The 23,841-nt window shown below is 47.9% G+C and overlaps 1 protein-coding gene across 1 annotated transcript in view; it reads left to right on the forward strand.

Moving 5' to 3' along the window:
* The first annotated feature begins 15,722 nt into the window (after positions 1-15,722).
* The window catches only part of ESRRB (estrogen related receptor beta), a 186,796-nt gene continuing 178,677 nt past the window's right edge, over positions 15,723-23,841 (forward strand). The window contains exon 1 of the mRNA XM_042252781.1: positions 15,723-15,833. Within this exon, the coding sequence (XP_042108715.1) occupies positions 15,832-15,833 (2 nt within the window). The 5' untranslated portion in view covers positions 15,723-15,831. The remainder of the gene's footprint in view (positions 15,834-23,841) is intronic.

Here is a 23,841-nt window from a genome sequence, read left to right on the forward strand (position 1 = left end):
GTGTGTAGCCTGGGAAGGTGTCTTGGAGGAGGCAACCACAAAGCCGAGATCTAAATGACAAGAAGGAGCCTGCCAGGCAAAGCTGAATGTTTTAGGCACAGGGACCAATTCCTGCCACTCCCTTCCCCTCCCTACTTCTTATTCCTGGGCAAGCCAGAGCTTTTTATGCTTTTGTTTCTCTGGACCTGGAAAACAGCTCTCACCCTCCTATATGCTTGAAATGTCCTCTATAGACTTCAAAGCCCAGCTCAAATAGTAGATAAACATTTGTCCCTAGAGAAGCATCAGTTAGTTGGGCAGGTGGTCAGAATAATGAGCCAGGGTTGGCTCCTCCGCCTGAGCCACTGCCATCAAGTCCTCACACCCCCCACCCAGCTCCTCATCGCCAGGAGTACCAGGAAGGGAAATGGTGAGAATGCCTGGAAAGGGAGAGACTTTCTTCTGCGTGCTGAGCACAAAAGCAGGACTTTGGGGATACACCGTGGCGGAGGTTTAGCCTCTCCCATTCCATGGTTTAATGTATAACTGGTCACCTTTCCTGAATGTCAGTTTCTTTTATTTGCCAGTAACACGTTCACCTTGTTCGGTCTCCTTGGTTACAATGCACAGTTCCAGATGCCCTCCGGATGCTTTACCAGCCTGGCCACCTAGGCTTCATTTTGATTGACAGGGACTTTGACACCTTGTCTTCAGCCCCAGGAGCCTGACCAAGGCTAGACTTCCAAATCCCCCAGATACACCCCCCCCAAACCACCCACACCCAGGGGCCAGCTTCTAAGAGCCTTGGCTATTCTTTGAGGGCAAGAGCCTTGGGAGCAGGGCCTGCGTCTCATTCACTGGAGGTGCTCGAAGAATGGCAGCAGAGTTAAACCCAATTGTTGTCCCTTCTTCTGCTAAGTTTCCTTTGTTCCAAGATGATTTGTCTCCTAGAAAAGATCACACTAACCTAGAAGCTTGCCCACCTTTCCTTCCTCCTCTCCTTCAGTGAGCGTCTAACATATGTCAGGCACAGAGAGGCCTCTGGTAAATACGTCATTCCAGGCAGCTGTTTTACAGTGATGACCTCACAGTGGTGGGGGGGGGGGGGGCGGCGCGGTGAATCAACAAGTCAACGTGGTGACCTCAGATCTTGAGAGATGCTCAAAGGGAAATAAGCAGAGGCCCCTGACAAAGGAGAGAGGCGGGGAATCTGCTCCGTTGAGGGCAGTCGGGGAAGGGGCCATTGGAAGCGGTGCCAGAACACTTGATGAGCAGGGTCAGTGCCTTAATGATAGACACTTTTGTTTCCTAAAACAAAAAATAAAAGAATCTGTAACTAATGACGTAAAGTTAGCTTCTTCCTTTTGGTCATGAGTGCATAGGTATTTATTACCTTTTGCATTTTTTTCTGTGTCAAAAAATCTTTCTGCATGAAATCATCTAACTGAAAAGTTCTACTTCAACAATTCACAATTTGTGACATGTGAGCTGTAGCTCATATGAATGATGAGTAGACACCTTGAAGCATCCACACTGGGCCCGTGAATGATTCTCTGACCCTTGCCTTGTGGCCACCCAAGCCTTTCTCTTCTTTTCCCAGCAGACTCTTATTCATGCTTCAAAACCCAGCTTAAATGACATCTTCCCAGGAACCTCTTCATTTTTTTTCTTTTTATTTAGTTAATGAATTTATTTGGCTGCGCCAGGTCTTAGTTGCGACATATGGGATCTTAGTTCCCTGACCAGGGATCAAACCCAGGCCCCCTGCATTGGGAGCATGGAGTCTTAGCCACTGGACCACAAGAGAAGTCCCCAGAAACCTTCTTTCATCTCATCTTAAGGAGAGTCAGATGTTCTGTGGATGGTGGTTACTCAGTACGTTGCTTATATATTTCTAATAACTCTTAGCATATTATATCATAGTTTGTTTCTTTGCACATATAGAGTCTTCCAAGGCATCCTCTGAATCTCATTCAACTTTTTATCCTTGGTTTCTGGCACAGAGCACATAAGTAGCACATTGTAGATTCTCAATAATGATTCTCCGAGATGCCTGTTGGATGAATGAATGAATGTTTAACCTTCAAGCAACAAGCTCTCAAAAGAGTATTAATAGAAGATATTTGCATACAAGGAATATGTAAATTAAAATTAGTTTTATTTATTCATTCATGCAAACTCAGCAAGAACCCCATTTGGCTGCTGTTAATGTTTAGCGTGATTTACTGTAAGTACTAGAAATGTAAAAAATGTGTTTCTTTCCAAAGGAAAGCCACAGTTCCTCCTGGCTTTTCCCCCTCCCTCCTTCCATTTATCTGAATTAGTAAAGCTTTACTTTAGTTCAGGTCTTTTCCTGAGACTTGCAGGCTGGTTGCATTGTAATTTAATTACTTCTGAATCTACCGAAGGCAAATACCAAGCAATCTACGGGGAAAGATTATGGAGTTCCAGGTTATTTATTAAGTGAGCCTTGGTAGCCCTTGGGGTGGCTGTGGTAACCTCACCCCTCATACCTACCCCTTGGGGGAGGGAAACCCAAGTAGAAAAGTCTACATTTTGGAGTATGCCAGCAGGGGGATGGCAGAACCCTTATATGAAGACTGGCCAAGATGGAGGGATGCTTAGCTCCTCCTGAAACTCCAGGGTTCTTCCTGGAGGAACAGAGATTCATAAACACAGAGCAGCTTCCTTTTCTTTCCAGGAAGGAGTTGCCCCCACCCCTCATTGAGCAAGTTGTTGGGGGAAGTGTAGGTCTGGAGGGGAACTGACTTGGTTCATATCCCAGTTCTGCCTCTTTCAAGGTGGGAATGTTACAGGGCTTCCCTCTGCCTCAGTCTCCTCACCTGTAAAGTGGGGATAAGAATAGTGTCTCCATTTCATAGGCTTCTATGGGGATCAGTGACGCTAAAACATATGAAGTACTTAGAACAGGTACTTAGAATAAGTGCTCAGGTAGAAAAGGAACTCTGCAAGAAACTCATCCACGAGGCCCAGCTGATTTAGACTGTGGTGTTCATTGCTGCCGCCCATCCCTTGGCTCTTCCCTCACCTCTGTCCCATCTGCCTGGGGGCTTTTTTTGTTCAGTCACTAAGTCGTGTACCACTCTTTGCCACCTCATGGACTGCAGCACGCCAGGCTTGCTTGTCCTTCACTATCTCCCAGAGTTTGCCCAAATTCAAGTCCTATGAGTTAGTGATGCTATCTAACCGTCTCATCCTCTGCCACCCTCTTCTCCTTTTGCCTTCAGTCTTTCCCCGCATCAGGCTCTTTTCCAATGAGTCAGCTCTTCACATCATGTGGGAAAGTATTGGAGCTTCAGTTTCAGCATTGGTTCTCCAAGTGACTATTCATAGTTGATTTCCTAGGATTGACTGGTTTGCTCTCCTTGCCATCCAAGGCACTCTCAAGAATCTTCTCCAACACCACAATTTGAAAGCATCATTTCTTCAGCATTCAGACTTCTTTGTGGTTCAGTTATCACATCCGTACATGACTACTGGAAAAACCATAGCTTTGATTATATGGCAAAGTGATATCTCTGCTTTTTAATACACAGTCTAGATTTGTCATAGCTTTCCTTCCAAGGGGTAAGTGTCATTTAATTTCATGGCTACAGTCACCATCTGCAGTGATTTCAGAGCCCAAGAAAATTAAATCTGTCACTGATTCCACTTTTTCCCCTTCTATTTGTCATGAAGTGATGGGACCAGATGCCATGATCTTAGTTTTCTAAATGTTGAGTTTCAAGCCAGCTTTTTGACTCTCTTCTTTCACTCTCATCAAGAGGGTCTTAAGTTCCTGTTCACCTTCTGCCATTAGAGTGGTATCATCTGCATATCTGAGGCTGTTGATATTTCTCCCAGCAATCTTGATTCCAGCTTGTGCTTTATCCAGTCTGGCCTTTTGCATGATGAACTCTGCATATAAGTTAAATAAACAGGGTGACAATACACAGCCTTGTCTTATACCTTTCCCAATTTTAAACCGGTCTGTTGTTCCATGTTCAGTTCTAACTGTTGCTTTCGGCCTATATACAGGTTTCTCAGGAGACAGGTAAGGTGGTCTGGTACTCCCATATCTTTAAGAATTTTCCAATTTGTTGTGATCCACACAGTCAAAGGTGTTTGTATAGTCAATGAGACAGAAGTAGATGTTTTTCTGGAACTCCCTTACTTTATGATTCAATGAGTTTGATCTCTGGTTCCTTTGCCTTTTCTAAACCCAGCTGGTACATCAGGAAGTTCTTGGTTCACGTACTGCTGAAGCCTAGCTTGAAGGATTTTGAACATAACCTTACTAACATTCAAAATGAGTGAAATTGTATGGTAGTTTGAACCTTCTTTGGTTGCCTGCCTTTGTGATTGGAATGAAAACTGACCTTTTTTAGTCCTGTGGCCACTGCTGGATTTTCCAAATTTGCTGACATATTGAGTGCAGCACTTTAACTTTAAGATATCATCTTTTAGGATTTGAAATAGCTCAGCTGAAATTCCTTTTCCTCCACTAGGAATTGTTCTTAGTAATGCTTCCTAAGGCCCAGTTGACTTCACATTCCAAGACGTCTGGCTCTAGGTGAGTGATCACACCATCATGGTTAACTGGGTCATTAAGACCTCTTTAGTATAGTTCTTACCATGTCTTCCTAATCTCTTCTGCTTCTATTAGGTCCTTACCATTTCTGTCTTTTATCATGCCCATCCTTGAATGAAAAGTTCCCTTGATCTCTCCAGTTATCTTGAGATCTCTAGTCTTTCCCATTCTATTGTTTTCCTCTATTTCTTTGTATTGTTCTGGTTATTGTGACTTAACTAAATGAATATCATTTTGTAAAATGTTACAAAAATATGCAGGCTTTTTTTCTGGCCCAAAGACTAACCATGTGGGGCAAGGTAAAGGTGGGGACTTGACTCACAACTAGGGGGAGACAGTGACAACTTATCATCAAAGTCAGAGAACTGGAATAACCAAAACTATGAAATCAAATTCACACCATTGACACTGACTAATGTTTGTGTTTAGGGATTCTTAATCTGTGAGGCCTCAGGACTTTCTGCTCATTTATATACAGTTAATATTGACTGGCTCCCAGCTTGCATTGCCATATTTAATGTTACCCTCCCCTCCTAATACCTCACTTAGAACACTTTGGGATGTAGGTTGTGGATACATATTACTAATAGTGATGTAGTTCAGTTCAGTTCAGTTGCTCAGTCATGTCCGACTTTTTGCGACCCCATGAATCGCAGCACGCCAGGCCTCCCTGTCCGTCACCAACACCTGGAGTTCACTCAGACTTGCGTCCATCGATTCAGTGATGCCATCCAGCCATCTCATCCTCTGTTATCCCCTTCTCCTCCTGCCCCCAATCCCCCCCAGCATCAGAGTCTTTCCCAATGAGTCAACTCTTCACATGAGGTGGCCAAAGTACTGGAGTTTCAGCTTTAGCATCATTCCTTCCAAAGAAATCCCAGGGCTGATCTCCTTCAGAATGGACTGGTTGGGTCTTCTTGCAGTCCAAGGGACTCTCAAGAGTCTTCTCCAACACCACAGTTTAAAAGCGTCAATTCTTGGGTGCTCAGCCTTCTTCACAGTCCAACTCTCACACCCATACATAACTACTGGAAAAACCATAGCCTTGACTAGATGGACCTTAGTCGGCAAAGTAATGTCTCTGCTTTTGAATATACTATCTAGGTTGGTCATAACTTTTCTTCCAAGGAGTAAACGTCTTTTAATTTCATGGCTGCAGTCACCATCTGCAGTGATTTTAGAGCCCCAAAAAATAAAGTCTGACACTGTTTCTACTGTTTCCCATCTATTTCCCATGAAGTGATGGGACCAGATGCTATGATCTTCATTTTCTGAATGTTGAGCTTTAAGCCAATTTTTTCACTCTCCTCTTTTACTTTCATCAAGAGGCTTTTTAGTTCCTCTTCACTTTCTGCCATAAGCGTGGTGTCATCTGCATATCTGAGGTGATTGATATTTCTCCCGGCAATCTTGATTCCAGCTTGTGTTTCTTCCAGTCCAGCGTTTCTCATGATGTACTCTGCATAGAAGTTAAATAAGCAGGGTGACAATAGACAGCCTTGATGTACTCCTTTTCCTATTTGGAACCAATCTGTTGTTCCATTTCCAGTTCTAACTGTTGCTTCCTGGCCTGCATACAGACTTCTCAAGAGGCAGGTCAGGTGGTCTGGTATTCTCATCTCTTTCAGAATTTTCCACAGTTTATTGTGATCCACACAGTCAAAGGCTTTGGCATAGTCAATAAAGCAGAAATAGATGTTTTCTGGAACTCTCTTGCTTTTTCCATGATCCAGTGGATGTTGGCAATTTGATCTCTGATTCCTCTGCCTTTTCTAAAACCAGCTTGAACATCAGGAAGTTAATGGTTCGCGTATTGCTGAAGCCTGGCTTGGAGAATTTTGAGTATTACTTTACTAGCGTGTGAGATGAGTGTAATTGTGCAGTAGTTTGAGCATTCTTTGGCATTGCCTTTCTTTGGGATTGGAATGAAAACTGACCTTTTCCAGGCCACTGCTGAGTTTTCCAAATTTGTTGGCATATTGAGTGCAGCACTTTCACAGTATCATCTTTCAGGATTTGAAAGAGCTCAACTGGAATTCCATCACCTCCACTAGCTTTTTCGTAGTGATGCTTTCTAAGGTCCACTTGACTTCACGTTCCAGGATGTCTGGCTCTAGATGAGTGATCACACCATTGTGATTATCCAGGTCATGAAGATAAGTAATGATGATGTGATTAAAACACACATCATCTCCTGTAACGAGAAGTATGTGATTCCTGGGTTGATTTTGGTTCAGCAGGTCACCAATGCTGTTAAGGACCCATGCCCTTTCCCTTCTTGGGCTCTGCTATCCTCTGCATACTGGCTTTTTGTCATCAAGCTTCTTTCTTCATGGTTGCAAGATGGCCTTTGCAGCATTTCCTAACTCTCTCTCTCCTTCCCTCTTTCTCTCTCTTGCTCATGGAGGAAAATATTGCCCAAATGTCCCTTCTTCCCAAACAGACTCACCCTTAAGTCTCATTGTCTAACTGGAACACAGGGCAACCTCTAGCCCTGTAAGGGGGTTGGGAAAAACAAGTGGCATTTTCAGACCTTATAGTATATGGTGGGTCCAGCCAGCGATGAGACACAGTGGGAGAAGACTGTCGCCAACCAATCGCTCAAGCTCCTCTTCTACAGTTCTCATCCATGTTCCCTTTCCCCAGAGTCACTTCCAATTCACATTAACTGGTTGGCTATTTTTTCCCTGGCAGAGGGTCTATAGGTTCGTAAGTCTGGAGCTGTTGCATATTCCTGCAGAGGTTGCGATCTGCTTGATTCTAGGAGTTTCGTGTGGACCATCGCACATACGGTGCCTCCTGGCATTGTGTACTGCACAACGTACTCCACTAGCAGGCCTGTGGACCGTTTCTCACTCAACCTACATTGATCTCTGACCTCACCCTTCACCTTCTCACTAAGTTCCTAATTCATTCGTTTTTGTTCATGTAGTCAATAAGCGTTTATTGATCACCTAATAAATGCCAGGACCTGGGATAGGCATTGTTCGGTGGCCATGCAGAGGATGAAATGTGTGCATTAGTTGCTTAGTCATGTCTGACTCTTTGCTGCCTCATGGACTGTAGCCCACCAGGCTCCTCTGTCCATGGAATTTTCTAGGCAAGAGTATTGAAGTGAGTTGCCATTCCCTTCTCAGGGGATCTTCCTGACGCAAGGGTAGAACCTGGGTCTCCTGCATTGCAGGAGCATTCTTTGCTGTTTGAGACACCAGGGAAGTTGGTGGTAGGACAGAGGATGAAATAAACATGCAAAAAGCAAATCCTCATCCTCTAGAAGCTGCATCCTAGGAGTGGAGACCGATATGTGAACAAATATTGGCTGTGTGATAAGTGCTGTGGTCAAGCGTGCCACACAGTCCTAGGAGCACAGAGGAAGGAGTGGCTGAAGTCGGGAAGGGCTTGCAGAGGAGGCGACATTGGAACCAGGTTTTGAAGGTTGCAGGCTATGTTTCAGGCAGAAGGATAAAACGGAATACATTGTTGTAGAAGAAGAAGCTCCACAAGGCAGGATACAATGAGCGATGTGACCAGTCTTGTAGCTCAGTTGTGTCCGACTCTTTGCAACCCTATGGACTGCAGCGTGCCAGGCCTCCCTGTCCTTCACCATCTCCCGGAATTTGCTCAAACTCATGTCCATTGAGTCGGTGTTGCCATCCAACTATCTCATCCAGTCTAGAGCAGAATTGTTCAGTATAGTTAGAGCCAGGCAAAGGACCTGGATTTTTTTTAATACATGATTTTTTTAAATTTCATGTCTTTATTTTGGGCTGTGCTGTCTAGCACATATGTGGGATCTTAATTCCCAAACTAGGGATCGAACCCAGACCTGCAACCCCTGCATGGGGAGCACAGAGTCCCAAATAATGGACCCCCAGGGAAGTCCCAGGACTTGAATTTTATCCCGAGGAACATAGAGAACCATTCAAGCAGGGGTCCATGGCAGAGATGGCTCTGACAGTGGCCAGGGAGGAGCACAGCCTTTTCAGTTAGGCAGTGTATGCAAGCTAAATTGCCTGTCATGTCCGACTCTTTGTGACCCTATGGACTACAACCTGCCACAGGCTCCTCTGTCCATGGGATTCTCTGGGCACGAATACCGGAGTGGGTTGCCATGCCCTCCTCCAAGGGATCTTCCCAACCCAGGGATCGAACCTATGTCCCCTGTGGCTCCTACATTGCAGGTGGATTCTTTACCACTGAGCCATCAGGAAAGCCCCCACTTTGCTGTGGCATGAAGCAAACACACCCAAGAAGACGGCACACAACTCAGGGCAAAGTGGGATGAGGGCGGTGGCTGGAAGGAGATGCGCAGTTGGTGGTGGGCGACCTGCAGGTACGGGCCTGGTGGGCAGGGAGTGGACAGGCAGGACGTCACACATGAGCTGGACCATGAAGAATGAACGGAAATTAGGGAACAGAGAGGGAAGGCAAGGGAGCTAGGAATGCACCCTGCAGGGAGAGCTTGTTGATGGGACCCCAAGCAGGCTAGATGAGCAGCAGGGTGGGATCACTTGGAGTAAAGAAATGGGAGAAACTGGGGGGAGGGCTGGGCCTGGAGGTCTTTGATTTGTTTACTTGGCCCCGCGTTAGTTCTCCCATTGTTCCCCCACCCCTGTTCTGGTACGTGCCCCTCCTCTAAGAGTGTAGGATCCCCCAAGATGGTTGCAGGTCAAAATCCTGGGCCTGACAGTTCCCAGACAAGTGGGGTTCCTGGTCAAGAGGTTCTGCTTCCAGTGGGAAGAGCCATATTTGCTTCACTGGGGCACCTCCTTTCATGCCCGACTGTCTAGGAGGGGATCGACCCCTCCTCCCGGTTCCTCCCTTGCAGGATATCCCAGACTGGAGCTGGATTCGTCCCCAGTCTACATGCCTGTGGAATGCTCCCAGAGGGAAGAGCAGGCTGTCCCCAACTCTACCCGGCCCTCGTGTGGAATGCCAGTGCCCGCGATGGCCTCTCCCTGGTCTCTGTGTCCTGGCGGGAGATGATTAATGACCCAGCTGCACTGATGTGTTGTACTTAGGCCTATTCCTGAGAAGATAGATTTTTCTTTCCAGATCAAATGAAGGCAGCCCTTCTCCGGGCTGCGGGTCCCTGCCCGCCCCTCCCGACGGCAGGAGGCAACTCTGAAAGGTAAATGAGTTGATAAGCTGGTGGGGCAGCGGTGACTGTACCTTCAGGGGACCTTGTGAACGGTATAAAGTCACCTTGATGTGCTGGGACTAATGACGCTGGAGCAAGCCAAACGGAGTCTGGTGGCACCGAGCCAGGGCGGCAACCTGCGTGCCTGTGGCATGGAGACGGGCTGTCAAGGCCTCACCGCCGTCTGCCCGTGTCTCTCCTGCGGTGATGCTCACTCAGCTGTGACTCATGTTGAGGAGGGAAAGACATGCAGCTCTCCTCTGTAAGAAGCGATGCTACAGGTTGAATTGCGTTCCCCCAAAAGATGTTGAAGTCCTAGCCCTCAAGACCTGTGAACATGACCTTATTTGGAAATAGGGTCTTTGCAGATGATCCTGTCCGGGTGAGATCATTAGAGTGGGCCTGAATCCAGTATGACTGTGTCCTTCTGAAAAGGGGAAATTTGGACCCCCAAACAGACAATGTGCACGGGGTGAATGCCTTATGAACAAGAAAGCAGAGGTTGGGCTGATGCTTCTACAGGTCAAAGTTTCCTAGCAAACCACCAGGAACAAGGAGAGAGGCCTGGGACAGATCCTTCCCCTTGGACTGCAAGGAGATCAAACCAGTCCATTCTAAAGGAAATCAGTTCTGCATATTTGTTGGAAGGACTGATGCTGAAGCTGAAGCTCCAATACTTTGGCCACTTGATGCAAAGAACTGACTCATTGGAAAAGACCCTGATGCTGGGCAAGATGGAAGGCAGGAGGAGAAGGGGATGACAAAGGATGAACTAGTTGGATGGCATCACCAACTCGATGGACATGAGTTTGAGCAAGCTCTGGGAGTTGGTGATGGACAGGGAAGCCTGGCGTGTTGCAGTCCATGGGGTTGCAAAGAGCTGGACATGACTGAGCAACTGAACTGACTGAAATTCCCTCAGAAGGAACCAACTCTGCTAACATCTTGATCTTGGCCTTTTAACTTCTAGGAATGTGGGACAATCAATTTCTGTTGTTGTAAACCACCCAGTTTTGGATACTTCGATATGGCAGCCCTAGCAAACTAATACAGGAAATAATAATTGCCTGCCACTGTCACCACGAACCCCATAAGAGGAAGTGGCACATTGTGGGTGCTCCTGGGGAGTTATCAGGTCTTTAAGCCAGGAGGCTCACCCCTAGCCACAGGGACCAAGACCAGGATAGAGGCCAACAGATAGAGACCGGGTAAAACAAGAGGTGCTGACGAATGGTCAGGCTCCTTGTTTCTGCAGGACAGACATGAGGGGGCAAGAGGTTAGGAGGAGGCCACGTATTATCTGAGTCCGTTTATATATAGGAAATGTCCAAAATAAGGAATCCATTCAGACAGAAAGTGGATTTGAGATTTCCCTGGTGGTCCAGTGGTTGAGTCTTCACCTTCTAATGCAGTGGGATGCAAGTGAGAACCCTGGTTGGGGAGCTAAGACCCCACCTCCCTGGTTGCCAAAAAACCAAAATAGAAAACCAAAGCAGTAGTGTGACAAATTCAATAAAGACTTTTTAAATGGTCCACATCAAAAAAATCTTTAGAAAAAGAAAAGCAGATTGGTGGTTGCTGGGGGTGGGGTAGGGAGAAATAGGAAGTGGCTGCTAATGGGTACAGTGTCTCTTTTGTGGGTGATGAATATGTTCTGGATCCAGACAGTGGGGATGGTTGCACCACCTTGTGACCGTATTCAACGCCACTGAACTGTGCACTGTGAAGTCGGTAAAAGGGTAAACTTTGAATCATGTGAATTTTCAGTCAGTTCAGTCATTCAGTGACTCTTTGCGACCCCATGGACTGCAGCACGTCAGGCCTCCCTATCCATCACCAACTTCCGGAGTTTACTCAAACTCATGTCCATTGAGTCGGTGATGCCATCAAACCATCTCATCTTCTGTCATCCCCTTCTCCTCCTGCCTTCAGTCTCTCCCAGCATCAGGGTCTTTTCAAATGAGTCGGCTCTTCTCATCAGGTGGCCAAAGTATTGGAACTTCAGCTTCAGCATCAGTCCTTCCAATGAATATTCAGGACTGATCTCCTTTAGGATGGACTGGTTGGATCTCCTTGCAATCCAGGGACTCTGAAGAGTCTTCTCCAGCACCACATGTGAATTTTAAATAGTAATAAAAAGTATATATATCACGTGCTTAAAAATTTAGTACCGAAAACTCAAATTCCAGAATTGAGGTCCCCTTTGAAGGAAGGAGTAGAGCTCATACGTGCATAGAATGATAGGTTCAGCGACTGGGGTTTCAGTGACACTTTGGTCACTTTTTTCAAAGCCACATTCTGGTCAGCTGCTGGATAGTAGCTTGAGGAAAGACCCTAAATCTTCAGGGACACTGAGATACAGAATGCTCAGAATACCCAAGGTAGGAAAAGAATCTCTTGCAGAAAGGGAGGGGGTGGTCAAGGGAGAGGTGAGTGGGTTATAAACCTGGCTCTTTGGGTGTAAGGGAGTCAAGGTTCCCTGGACCCTTCTATTCTTGCCCTCACCTGCCCCTGGGCTCACATGCTAAATGTCCAAAGATTCCACACAGTCTTCCTGACCTCTGACCTCTGACCTCTGGCCAGGCTCTGCAGGCAGAGCCCTTTCTGTGCTCAAGTGCTGGCCCTTCTAGCTCTTCCTCCTCAAGCTGTGCGGAGGAGCCAAAGCAAGCTCCAGCGAGGTGGCAAAGAGGCATACATGGGGGCAGGTAATGCTCCCTGAAACGCTGATGGAGGATTCTCATGGGCCAGGCACTGTGCTAAACACCTCCTTGCACTGAGTCATTTTGTCCAAGTGACTATCTGAAGAGGCTGACCCTTAGAATTTCCACCCTGTGGATGGGAAACTGAAGCACTGAGAAGTTACGGGATTTCACCAGTTTCCCAATACTAAGTGGAAGAGGCAAGATTCCAACCCTGGGAGTCCTGATCCGGTGTCTACATTTTAACTACTTGGGTGTGTGTGTCTGTGTGTGCGTCTGCCCAGGGGGCCTGGCTCTGGAAGCTGGAGGTGCTTTACAATGAGAAAATGGGGCTATAAAAAGCCTCCTGAAAGCAAAGGCCTGTGGCCTCCTGTGATAATGACTAGCATTTCACAGGAGCCCTGTGTGATCAGAGGGAGGCCCGCTGGTTATTAGCTGGTCTCCCCAGGCCACTTAGCTGGGAGCAGACACCAAGACTTGGTTCAGCTGAGAGAGCTGAATCACTGGGAGTGATTCGGAGATGGGCCTGACAGTGAAAAGCCAAAATCAAGGTGCCACAGGGGCTTTCTGGTCTTCCCAGGGGGCACAGCGGTGAAGAATCTGCCTGCCATTGCAGGAGACGCAAGAGATGCAGATTCAGTCCCTGGGTCAGGAAGATCCCCTGAAGTAGGAAATGGCAACCTGTTCCAGGATTCTTGCCTGGGAAATTCCATGCACAGAGGAGCCTGGTGGGCAGCATAGTCCAAGGGGTCTCAGAGAGTCAGATGCAGTGAACAACTTAGTATACCCACACACATACAGGGGTTTCCTAAAGAGGATGCCTTGAAGGAGGCATGGCTTGGTTCACCCCACTCACTGTTTACGACAGACGGGGCATGGAGCTAGAAGCCGGTGGGTGGTGGGGGGTTGGAGGGGGTGAGGCGCTAGGAGAGGATGCAGCCACAAAGACTCACACGCGATTTCTGCCGGAAGTCTGGGAGGGGTCAGCGAGAGTCCAAATGGACACAGCTGGAGGATTGGGAGAGAGAGCAGATAAGTCTGCATCAGAAGAGGAAAGGTTTTCCCCTGGGAAGGAGCCTGGAATGAATGTGCGCCCAAGTGGCCATAGCCCCAGTCATCAGCACGGGAACTGGTCTAGAGCCCCCTGCCTCTTGGCTGGGTGATCCGCCTTCCTAGCAGCTATGTTCGCTGAGAACCCCACGAGTGATCAAGCCTGGTTGTTTAGTTACTTCTGGCTGTGCTGGGTCTTCTCTGCTGCATGCGCTTCTCTCTGCTTGCAGCGAGTGGGGGCTACTGTCTAGTTTCGGTGCACACGCTTCTCATTGTGGCGGCTTCTCTTGTTGCAGAGCATGGGCTCAAGGGCTCGGGGTTTCAGTGGTTGTAATTTCCGGGCTGAGGAGCACAGGCTCAGTAGTGGTGGTGCAGCTGCCCCTCAGCATATGGGATCTTCCTGGACCAAGGATCCTGTGTCTCCTGCATTGGCAGGTGGATTCTTAACCCCTGGGCCACCAGGGAAGCCCTTCAGGCCTGATGGGAGGGAAGTGCGTGGTGGTCCCACTGGCCTGGTGCTCAGAGCAGGTGAAATCATGGCTCAGTGGCAGGCCAGTCAGACTCTATCTGCCTATTGTCCCATTCCTAATTCTCTCCCTTCCCTGGAGCACTCTCATAATACAGACGTTTCTAGAGTGAATGTCTTGGTCCAAATGAGTGATTCAAATGGTGAGTATCTTAGGCATCACTCTTCACTCACTCATTCATTCAATCAGTTGTCAGTCAATCCATACTTCAGGAAAGTCTTCCTAAGTGTTAGGTATCATTGTAGCGCTGGACACACAGTGGTAAAATAAGACGTCTTATTACCCTTTGGGAACATGTCTTTCCCCTCTGGGAGCTTGTATTCCAACGGCAGACTATTTGTGCAAATGTTTGAGGTCCTGCATATTAAATAGGTTTTGACTTTAACAGACTGGGTACCCCTAGCCTCAGATTATCTGTTAATCTGGAGAGTAGAGAATTAGATGTAACGGGAGGAGGAAATTCCACTTCATTTTTTAAAAAGTTTAGAGATGAGGACGTTTTAAGGGATGATAAAATGCTTATCCCTTATTATACCCAGCAAGGGACTGGGCCCATCCATGACCCTTCTTGAACAAGGAGCCCCATTGAAATTCTGCCTAAATCTGTGTGCACAAGTAACCAGAGCACCAAGACAGAGGACCCTGCTGTGATCAAATGAGGTAGCCTGCAGATGGCAGGAGTCCCAGGGGTGATCAGAAGCTCACCTGGTAAGTGTGGACAGTCCACACCTCCGTCATTTCTCCATTATTCTCCTGTCTTCTGGAAACTTTGCCCCAGGCCTCAGCTTTCAGAGTTGGGCTGGACCGCCCTGGAGAGGCTGCCCCACCTTTGCACAAACTGGAGAAGCCAGTGTTTCTTAGAGACTCCTTACTATCCCAAAGACTGGGACTCTCCCCCAAGAAGCAGCTTTGTCAAACAATTCAGTCTCCTAGGAAATCTTTCTGGAAGAAGCAGAGACAGCAAGGCCCCCATGGCCTTTCAACCTTGGGCAATTCTGTCCAAATGTCACCCTCATCCTTTTAAAAACCCATTAGGGGCTGCGAGTGACCCACTGGGCCTGCCACACCAGGCACAGGTGAGTCCAATCCCAGCCCCTCACCTACACGTCCTCTCTCCTTTCCCCACTCCAGGAACATCCTGTGTGTCCCCCTGAAAAGCCTGCCTGGCCTCTGAGCTAGGAAAGCTCTGTCTGCTCCCTCCCTGCCTCCTGATCTGGCAGGAGGCATGGAAACTTTCGAGGAAAGCACTTGGGCTGACGAATGCTCCCAAGTCAGGACTTTGACTCCAGCCCTGATCGGGCCAGGAGCTCAGGGTGGGGATGGGGGTGGGGGGGGGGGGGAGGTCAGACCCTCCTTCCCATTTCCCTCCTTGCTCTCTCAGCCGACCATCACCCCCCCGCCCCAGTTCTCCAGTGACCCCAAGTCCTCCACTGGAGATGTAACTGCCTTTCACACTTTCCCTGGTTATTGTCCCCCACCCCCCCACTCCATTTCCTCCTGCCCTTCATTGTATATTTTTCTTCCCTGCTTTCCAGTGCCCATCTGCATGGAGTCTGCATGGAGCTCAGTGGGGTTGAAAGTCTAGAGCTTTTTTTCTGCTGTTTTGTTTAAGACCTGGTTATGGTTGTGGGATTTTTTTTTTTTTTTTTTGTCAGCTGCCTGTTATATCAATCACGGAGTCGGGATCTATTTATAGGTTGGGAGTACTGTGTCCTTAGTCACAAAGAGACACAGACAGGGGACTGTCAGCTGGTGCTGGAGGAGCTGAGCGACGAGCCATCAGCGACTGGAAACAGCTGAGGGGAGCCCCTTCCCCGCCACCCTGTCCCTTCCCCAGCCCCAAGCATGTAAGTACCGGACTCTTCCTACCCTCTGCCCCTGACTCTGCCCTGGACCTTTCGGTCCTTTGCCCCACACCACGCTGCTTTCTTCTCTCTCTCTCTCTCCCTCTGTCTTTTCATGGATGAAAATATCTTTCCCTTTGCCTGCTCTCTCATCCTGGATCTCGGCACCCTTGAGCATCTCTGGGTGACCCAGAGGAAAATGTTGCTTCTCGCAGACTTGTCCTGGGAAGGTCAGAGGGACCCGGAAGGGTGGGGAGGGACAGTTACACAAACTCATTTGGAAATCAGTAGGTCCTCTTTTAGTTTTTTTATTTGTTTTCACTGAGAAAAAGTAAGTAAATCAAAAGGGCAAGGGAAAGTTTACATGCGACTCCGCGGGGTGGTTATGACTCTCAGCGTGAAAACTTTCATTTGCTTGGCAGTTCCGGCTCTGGGTGAGCTGGGAAGGTTACAGAGCAAAGATCCAGTTCACACAGGACAGGTGATGATGGAGGGCTCCCAGCAGAAGCCCGGGAGCTTCCTGGTTCAGGGAGGGAATCGTGACAGTCCCGATAGCCAGCGTTTCTATAGCGCCTTAAAGGAAAATGACTTTTTTTGTGCGGAGTTTGCTTTGAGGAGTTGGGATGAGAGCTAACACTTTGTCTTGCCTTGCGGGCTTTTGTTGGCTCACTCATTTGGTGTGTTTTCTTCATCCTGAAAGGGGAACTGGGGTAGGGGGCTGGGAGTGGAAGAGCATTCGAAAGGACAGAAGCCAGGTGTGGAGTGCCGTGGAGCTGTCGCTCCGCATCCTTCGAGAAGGAAGAAAGTTAAGATGAGGGTCCTTGTCAAAGCCATACTTGTTTCAGACAAGCAGAGCACAGACTCTGCCAGCACGCCAGCAACTCCTAGAGACAGCAGTCTCCAGGTATTGTCTGCTAGTCCACACCGCTTAGCACGCCACCAGCTTCCTGTGGAACATTTGGGGCTTTAGTTTCTGGAAACTGCATAGCATTCGCTAAAAACACTGCAGTTGGGGAGATTTGTTATATATTATGTATGAGGAAATAGAAGCCCTAAATTTGGGAAAAGTGATGATGCTTAATGTATATGATGTACAACTTTAAAATGCATCCTTTTTTACAAGACAAATAATACCTGAGTTTCTATTTACTAATACAATGCTTCCCATAAGCTACATTGCTAAGCATTATTTTTTATTTCTTTGGGAAAACAAGGTCCCAACTCATCATCTTTCCAACAATTTAAAGGCAGTAAACAAAACAGATATGTCTGGATTGTTTTGATTAAAAACAAAATCATTTTAGCAGCAAAACTGACTTGAAGAAAGTTAAATAATATGGATGCCCACATATATTTAGAGAGGTGGCTTGATCTCATTTTTATTTTGACCTTTATGAAACTTTCAGTTTCCTCCTCTTGGTTCTGTATTTTTAATCAGTGTTTATTTAAGATTATTAATGCCTTTAATCCATTCATTTATTATTTTGGAGGACAGAACAGGTGAAGTTTACTTTCTAATCTCTTATTCCTTCCTGATCCCCATTAGGATTTGAAAGTAAACTTTATATGTTCACTGTATTCACTGCTAGAGAAATTAGAAGAAAGAGTTTTGTGTAAAATCAGGAGAAATGTCATTATTTCAAAACTAGTAGGGAAAGTAAAGTCCCAGAAATCAAGAGGAAAAAAAAAAAGGAATTGGGCATATTCTATATGTAGCATTATTACTTTTTCTAGTCCACAGACTCTGTTTTGATAAACATATCCTGCCAAGGTTTCCCATAATAATACTGAAGTGGGATTTGGTGGGTGATTGTTAATTAAAGCTCAAGTGAACCAAGTGATTGAGACATTGCATTCAGAAACCTCAGCAGCCAGCTGTTGGCAAAATTGAACTGTTAGGACTGTCTGATCTCAGTGGCTTTTTAGGAAGTGTGAGATTCTCCAAACCTTTTCGTAAAGAGCAAGCCGTTCCCTCCCCTCCTCAGCATGCATCCTGGAGCCTGCCGGCCCCTGATTTAATGCAATGGGGGTGAGTCCCGCTGTTTCTGAACAAGTCCTGTGTTCTCATTAGCGTTAGTGGTTAAGACGGAAGAACATTTGTTGTCATATATAGAAAAGAATTGCTCCTTCCTTTGGCCACCTGTGGACGCTTTTAGGTGAGACGGGGGCTTGTTTGGCAGTGGGAGGGAAGGCCTGGCTTCCCCCCCCCCCCCCCCCCCCCCCCCCGCCCAAGTCCAGGATGTGGTTTTGCCCCTTTGGACTTATGTATAGAGATGCAGTCGGGGAAACTGCAATGCTTTTGCACGAGGCAGCCTCTGATTACTTAGTTTCTGCTTCAATAATTATTAATTTTATGTGGACCAAGCTCCTGTCAAACTCATTTGTTTTTTTTTTTTTGCCAAACTGATTTCTTCCATGTAATTGGTCATGGGGCTGTCTGGGACTTCAAGTCTGTAAAATCTCCCCCATTCCATCATCATCATTGTTTATTTCTTTGATGTAAATTCACAGTTGCCTGCATACATGCTGGTGTTTTATGCATCCCCCCTCCCTCCAGCTTGTAGAAACCCAGCCCCGACCTCTTCCCAAATTGGGGACAGTGGGGCCAATGAGCAGGTGCTTTGGACTACAGCAGGCTCAGGTGCAGGACCATCAATCTCGAGGAAGAAGGAACTGCAAATACCTGGAAAGCGCTCCCCTCGTTCAAATGATTTCCCCTCCAAATATCCCACAAATAAAAAATGGCAGCTGGCAGGATTTTTCCACCAAAGACTAAGCACAGCTGTTTCTCCCCATCACTTCACCTCTACAGTGTATCTGTCCATCTTTTTCTTATCTCTATTTTTACATTTCATTATCCTCCTGTGCTCTCTCGCGCTCTCTGTCTCCCCCCTCCCTTCCCTCCCCCTTCTCGCCTTCCCTGAAAAACACATTTCTATCTGGCACAGAAAATAAACTCAGATTGTGGTAGTTATGTTAATCTAATTCAATCCTCAGCGGGTTAAGAGTGAAATTCTAATAGTGGAGCTGTTGAGGGCTTTTTTGTTAATGGCTTGGGGATTACATTGAGTTAAAGGCTCATTTCCTAATCAAACAGAGAGGGAGAGAGTGACTCCGAATATTTATGAGTCTCCCAGTGAGAATTTAAACATTCAACTCCAAAAGCAGGGTTTCTGCAGGAGGAAAGAGTTAAAACCCCTCAGGGCTGCTGGGGAAAAAAATTAAACCAGTTAAGCCATCAGCATTTCCAGGCTGCTGTACAACTTGGGCAAAGTGGAAGGTGGAGGAGAGAGAGAGAGGGGATCATTTCACAAAGCGAAGATGGAAACCGTGGCAGAAGCTCTGCTGAGTTCAGAAAAAGAGCCCCCGGTAGCAGACACGGATCCTGGGTTCACTGAGGCCCTGGAGGGGCTGTGTGCCTTCAGTCCCCAAATCAATTCTCTTCCAGTCCGGAGGTGGGCACGTAGAGACAGGAGAATGGCTCAATTTACAGGCAGCAGGAGAGTCCCCCCAGCTGCCTGGTGGAGCTGGTGGAGAGGGTCTCCCCCACTTTGGCCCTGTCTCTGAAATGCAGAGGGCGGGCTTCCCCCCCAAGAGCAAATTCGCACCCCCTTTGCCCTGTGATCAGTCTGAGTCTCAGCTCCAGGCACTGCACACCAGGACCTCAAAACCCATCTGGTTCACTGTGCCTAGGAGAAAGCAGGTGGAAAACTCCCATCTCCAGCCAGAGAAGGCATGGAGCAATTTGGCCAAGGTCAAGCAAGGTCAAGCAAAGTCAAGGCCAAACTGAGGTCAGGAGTCTAAGTTCTGGGCAAGTGTACAGTAGAGGAGAGGGGAATGTTGGAGCCATATGGCTCCCCTGGACTGTAGTCCCCTTCTCCAGCTTTGGGGATAAGGGCAGGAATCCCTGATACTGGAGGTGCTCTGTACACTTGGCCTTTTTTCTCCACCAATCAAGTGAGCAGTTTCTAGTCCTTTCGCTTGGCTCTTTCTCCCTGCTCCATGAGGTCAGCAGAGGCTCCAAAAGCTGCCTTTCTGTCCACAGGGCCCTCTGGCCTTTTGTTTCCCTCTGACCTGGGCACTGTCCTTTCTCTTCATGTTTCATGCTTTGTGATCGTGAGCCCTCGGGTCAAGGTGGCCTTTGTAACGCGTCCACACCAGCTCTTCTGTGAAGTCTTCCTTACCTGGTTGGCGTCTTCCTCTTCTTGGGGCCCCAGTTGATGTCCCGCCATCATTTCATTCACCCCCACGGGAGGACTGCTCCTGTTGGTCTCCCTCACTGCATCAGGAACCCCCTAACTGTAGGGGCCACATAGCATTCCTCTTTGTAAGCCCAGCTCACTGTCGATCATTCCTGTCCTCCTGACCTGACAAGTGCCTCCATGAACAGCACAGAGCTGTAGTTAAGAGTGTACATTCTGAGTCAGACAGTCAGAGTTCAAGTTCCAACGTTACCTTTTCTCAGCTGTGAGACTTGAGGTACCTAATCTCTTAAGGTCTCCATTTTCTCATTGGTTAAATGGGGGTAATTATAGAACCTGGGCTTCCTGGGTAGTGCTAATGGTAAAGAACCTGCCTGCCAGTGCAGGATACTAAGAGACTCAGGTTCGATCCCTGGGTTGGGAAGATCCCCTGGAGGAGGGAGTGACTACCGACTCCAGTATTCTTGCCTGGAGAATCCCATGGACAGAGGAGCCTGGCAGGCTATGGACCATAGGCTTGTAAAGAGTCAGACACGACTGAAGCGACTTAGCATGCACGCACACATAGAACCTACCCCATAGACTTGTTGGGAAGATGAAATGCATGTGGAATGTTAGCCTTTTACCCAGTAAGTCTTGGCCATTTTATCTTCTCAGCTCAGAGCAGTCAGTTCTGCCCACACCTTGTCACGCCACTAAAAACAGGTCCCTATGCCTCCCACTAAGGCACATCTTAGCTTGGACTGCCACGACAAAACACCACAGATGGTGGCTCAAGCAATAGAAATGAATTTTCTTGCAGTTCTGGAGGCTGGTCCAAGATCAGGATGCCGGCATGGTCAGGCTCCCGGGAGGACCCTTCTCCCGGGGGACTGTCTTCTTGCCGTGTCCTCACATGGAGGTGAGAGTGAGAGCTCTGCTTTCTTCCTCTTCTCAAAAGGACACTAATCCCATCAATGGGGCTCTACCCTCATGACCTCATCTAACCTTAGTTACCTCCTGAAGGTCCCAACTCCAAATACCATCACACTGGGAACAAGGGCTCCGACACATGAATCTGGGTAGGGACGCATTCAGTCCATAACAGGCTGTTTTCCCTGAGTTTCGGTGAGAAGAGTCCTGTGTCAGCAAGACTTCCAGCTTCACCCTCCAGCGGGCTATTCCAACTGGAAACCAGAGTTCAAGGCACATTGGGAACATACCCTGCCCCAACCTGGAAGGAACCTCGGGCTTTAAACTACAGTGAAGAGCAGAGGGTGGGAGGGTGTAGGCTGGACCACAGTCCTAAGTCAGGGAATAAGGCCTGACTCTTCTGCTCTGTAGGGTCAGAGTTTGGTCAACTCTCTTGGCCCCACTCACATTCCAACGAGCAGCTTCTGTTCTTGGCTCTCCAAGTCTCTCCTGCACCTTCTCCATCCTGCATTCTCAGATGGCAGTTCAGGCTCGGGCAGGGCAGACCAATCTTGGCTGTGAAGCCCAGCGGGCTGTGTTTTCTAGGCAGCAGGCCCCTGCTTGGTCCTTTCTCTCATCAGGGTCACTTGACCAGTGAATCCAAAGGCCACGTGGGCCTCACCCTGTGAGGTGTATTCTCCTGGGCTGCACCCAGTGCCGATGCCCTTGACCCTCCCTGTGTGTCTTTGCAGAGACTATGCCTCAAGGCAGTGACCCCTCCTCTTTTTCTTCCCCCACTGATCAGGGGGTCGGAGTAGGAATGAAGTGCCACCCATGTTCCTCTCCCTGCCTCCTCTCTGCTCTCCTAAAATTGTCACAGCCTCCCTTTTGCCTCCTTGCTATCAGCTTTGGAGGCCCCAGTGCCAAGCGCAATGCATGACACACAGTATGTGCTCAATAAATGCATGTGAAGTGATTTGCATGGAGTCTCTCCTCACAAGGGGGCCCTCCCCATCCCTTAATCATGGGAGGGGGAAGTGACTTGAAGCTATGAATGTTCAGCTGCCTTAAGTACATCAGCTCATGACCTGTTGACTGTGGTCTTGCCCCCACTCTCCTCTGTTGCTCTTCACATTCCTCCATCCAGGAAAAACGAAAGAGGGCAAGAGAGAGAGAGAGAATGAGATGTGTCTTTTATGCACATGTGGACAAACCTTCGCTGGAATTTCATCCTGTTCAGTAAAGACACTTTGTCTAAGTTGATGTCAAATTTAATTGCTAAACTGGTATCTCTCCTGTGACGGTTTCCCTCTCCACTCCCTTTCTGGGCGGTACCTGTTTCCTCTGGCTGTTCTGCGTGGGGCCCCGCGTCCCTCTCCTTTGCTTTAACCACGCTGGTCCCGGCCAGTGCACATGAGATGGAGACCCTCCTTCTGAAGTGTTCCAGAGTGTCTGTTTCCATTAGCACAGACAAGGCTTTGGAAAGGTGGCAACTGGGGAACATCATCTTCGATACTGGATTCTTCCCAGAACAGCATTTGTGCTCTTTGGGAAGACTGGGGAGGAAAAACTCAGGCTACCAAGGGTTAAATGAGAACAGTGAAAAGTCTAGGCATCTCTCGGGGACTGGTTGCTGGCTGAGACAATTGATTAGCTTGGCTTAGTGATCTTTCTAGCAATATTCAGGAGTGAAATTATTGCTGATTAGGCTGTGTGTGTGTGTGTGTGTGTATGTGTGTGTGTGTGTGTGTGTGTGTGTGTTAGGGTTCACAGCTGTGAGGGGAGTAGCATACGATCTGAGAAAGCAATGTTAGGGATTGTTTGCTCCATAATGAGTCTCAGGAAGAGACCTGTCACCCTACATGTATCTGCAATTGTCTTAGAACTCTGTGTGGGTACGAGTCAGCTGGAAGGCCAGGCTGAATGGTGCATAGAACCTCCTGTTGGCTTTCTTTTCAACTTCCTGTGACATTAGAATTATTCTGAAGTACAAACTTATTAATAAAAATCCAAGAGTTCCCTGGAAGTCCAGCAGTTCAGACTCCAAGCTTCCCCTGCTAGGGCCCTGAGTTCGATCCCCAGTAGGGGAACTAAGATGTGGCATGCTGTGTGGCGTGGCCAAAAAAAAAAAAAGATGTTAAAAACCAAAGTCAACAGGAGGGAAGTCCACTGTGGAGGGTTGCTTCCGTCTGTGTCTCTAGTGGATGGAGGTAGCAGCCAAGTACCCTGGGCAGAGGCAGGTGCCAGGTGGGTTCAGTCCGGTTCACCCCCAGGTCAGTGATAATTAAGGTGCCCAGGGCCTCAGTTCCCTGCATCATAACATGAAGGAGTGGACAAGATCTCTTAGGCCCTCCAGCTCTAAAAGGTTACATTTTAAAACCATTGCTCACGGTGAACCTGGTTTGTGGTACTCCTGACATAACCGGTAATTATAGCTCAGCCTGCTCGGGTTCCTTTAAAATAATTAATTAATTAATTTTTGACTGTGCTGAGTCTCCATTGCTGCGGTGAATAGGGGCTGCTCTCTAGCTGTGGTACCCGAGCTTCTCCTTGTTGCAGAGCATGAGCTCCAGGGTGAGCAGGCTTCACTAGCTGCAGCATGCAGACTTAGTCACTCCGCGGCATGTGGGATCTTCCCGGACCAGGGATCGAACCCATGTCCCCTGCACTGGCAGGCAGATTCTTAACCACTGGGCCACCAGGGAAGTCCCTGCCCCATCCTTTAATACAAAACCCTGGGCCCAGACATGGCTTTTGGGGGGCTCTGTGCCTTTACCAACTCAGTCAGTCCCAACTGTCCAGCATCCTTCTAGGCCTGTTTCACTACTCACCTCCCTCTATCTATAAGTACACCTGGGCAGTGAGCAGAAAACTGGTCAGGCCTTGTTTTTCAAAAACAAGTATATAAACTCTGCATT

Source organism: Ovis aries, chromosome 7 (genome assembly GCF_016772045.2).
Source record: "Ovis aries strain OAR_USU_Benz2616 breed Rambouillet chromosome 7, ARS-UI_Ramb_v3.0, whole genome shotgun sequence".
NCBI classification, from domain to species: Eukaryota; Metazoa; Chordata; class Mammalia; order Artiodactyla; family Bovidae; genus Ovis; species Ovis aries.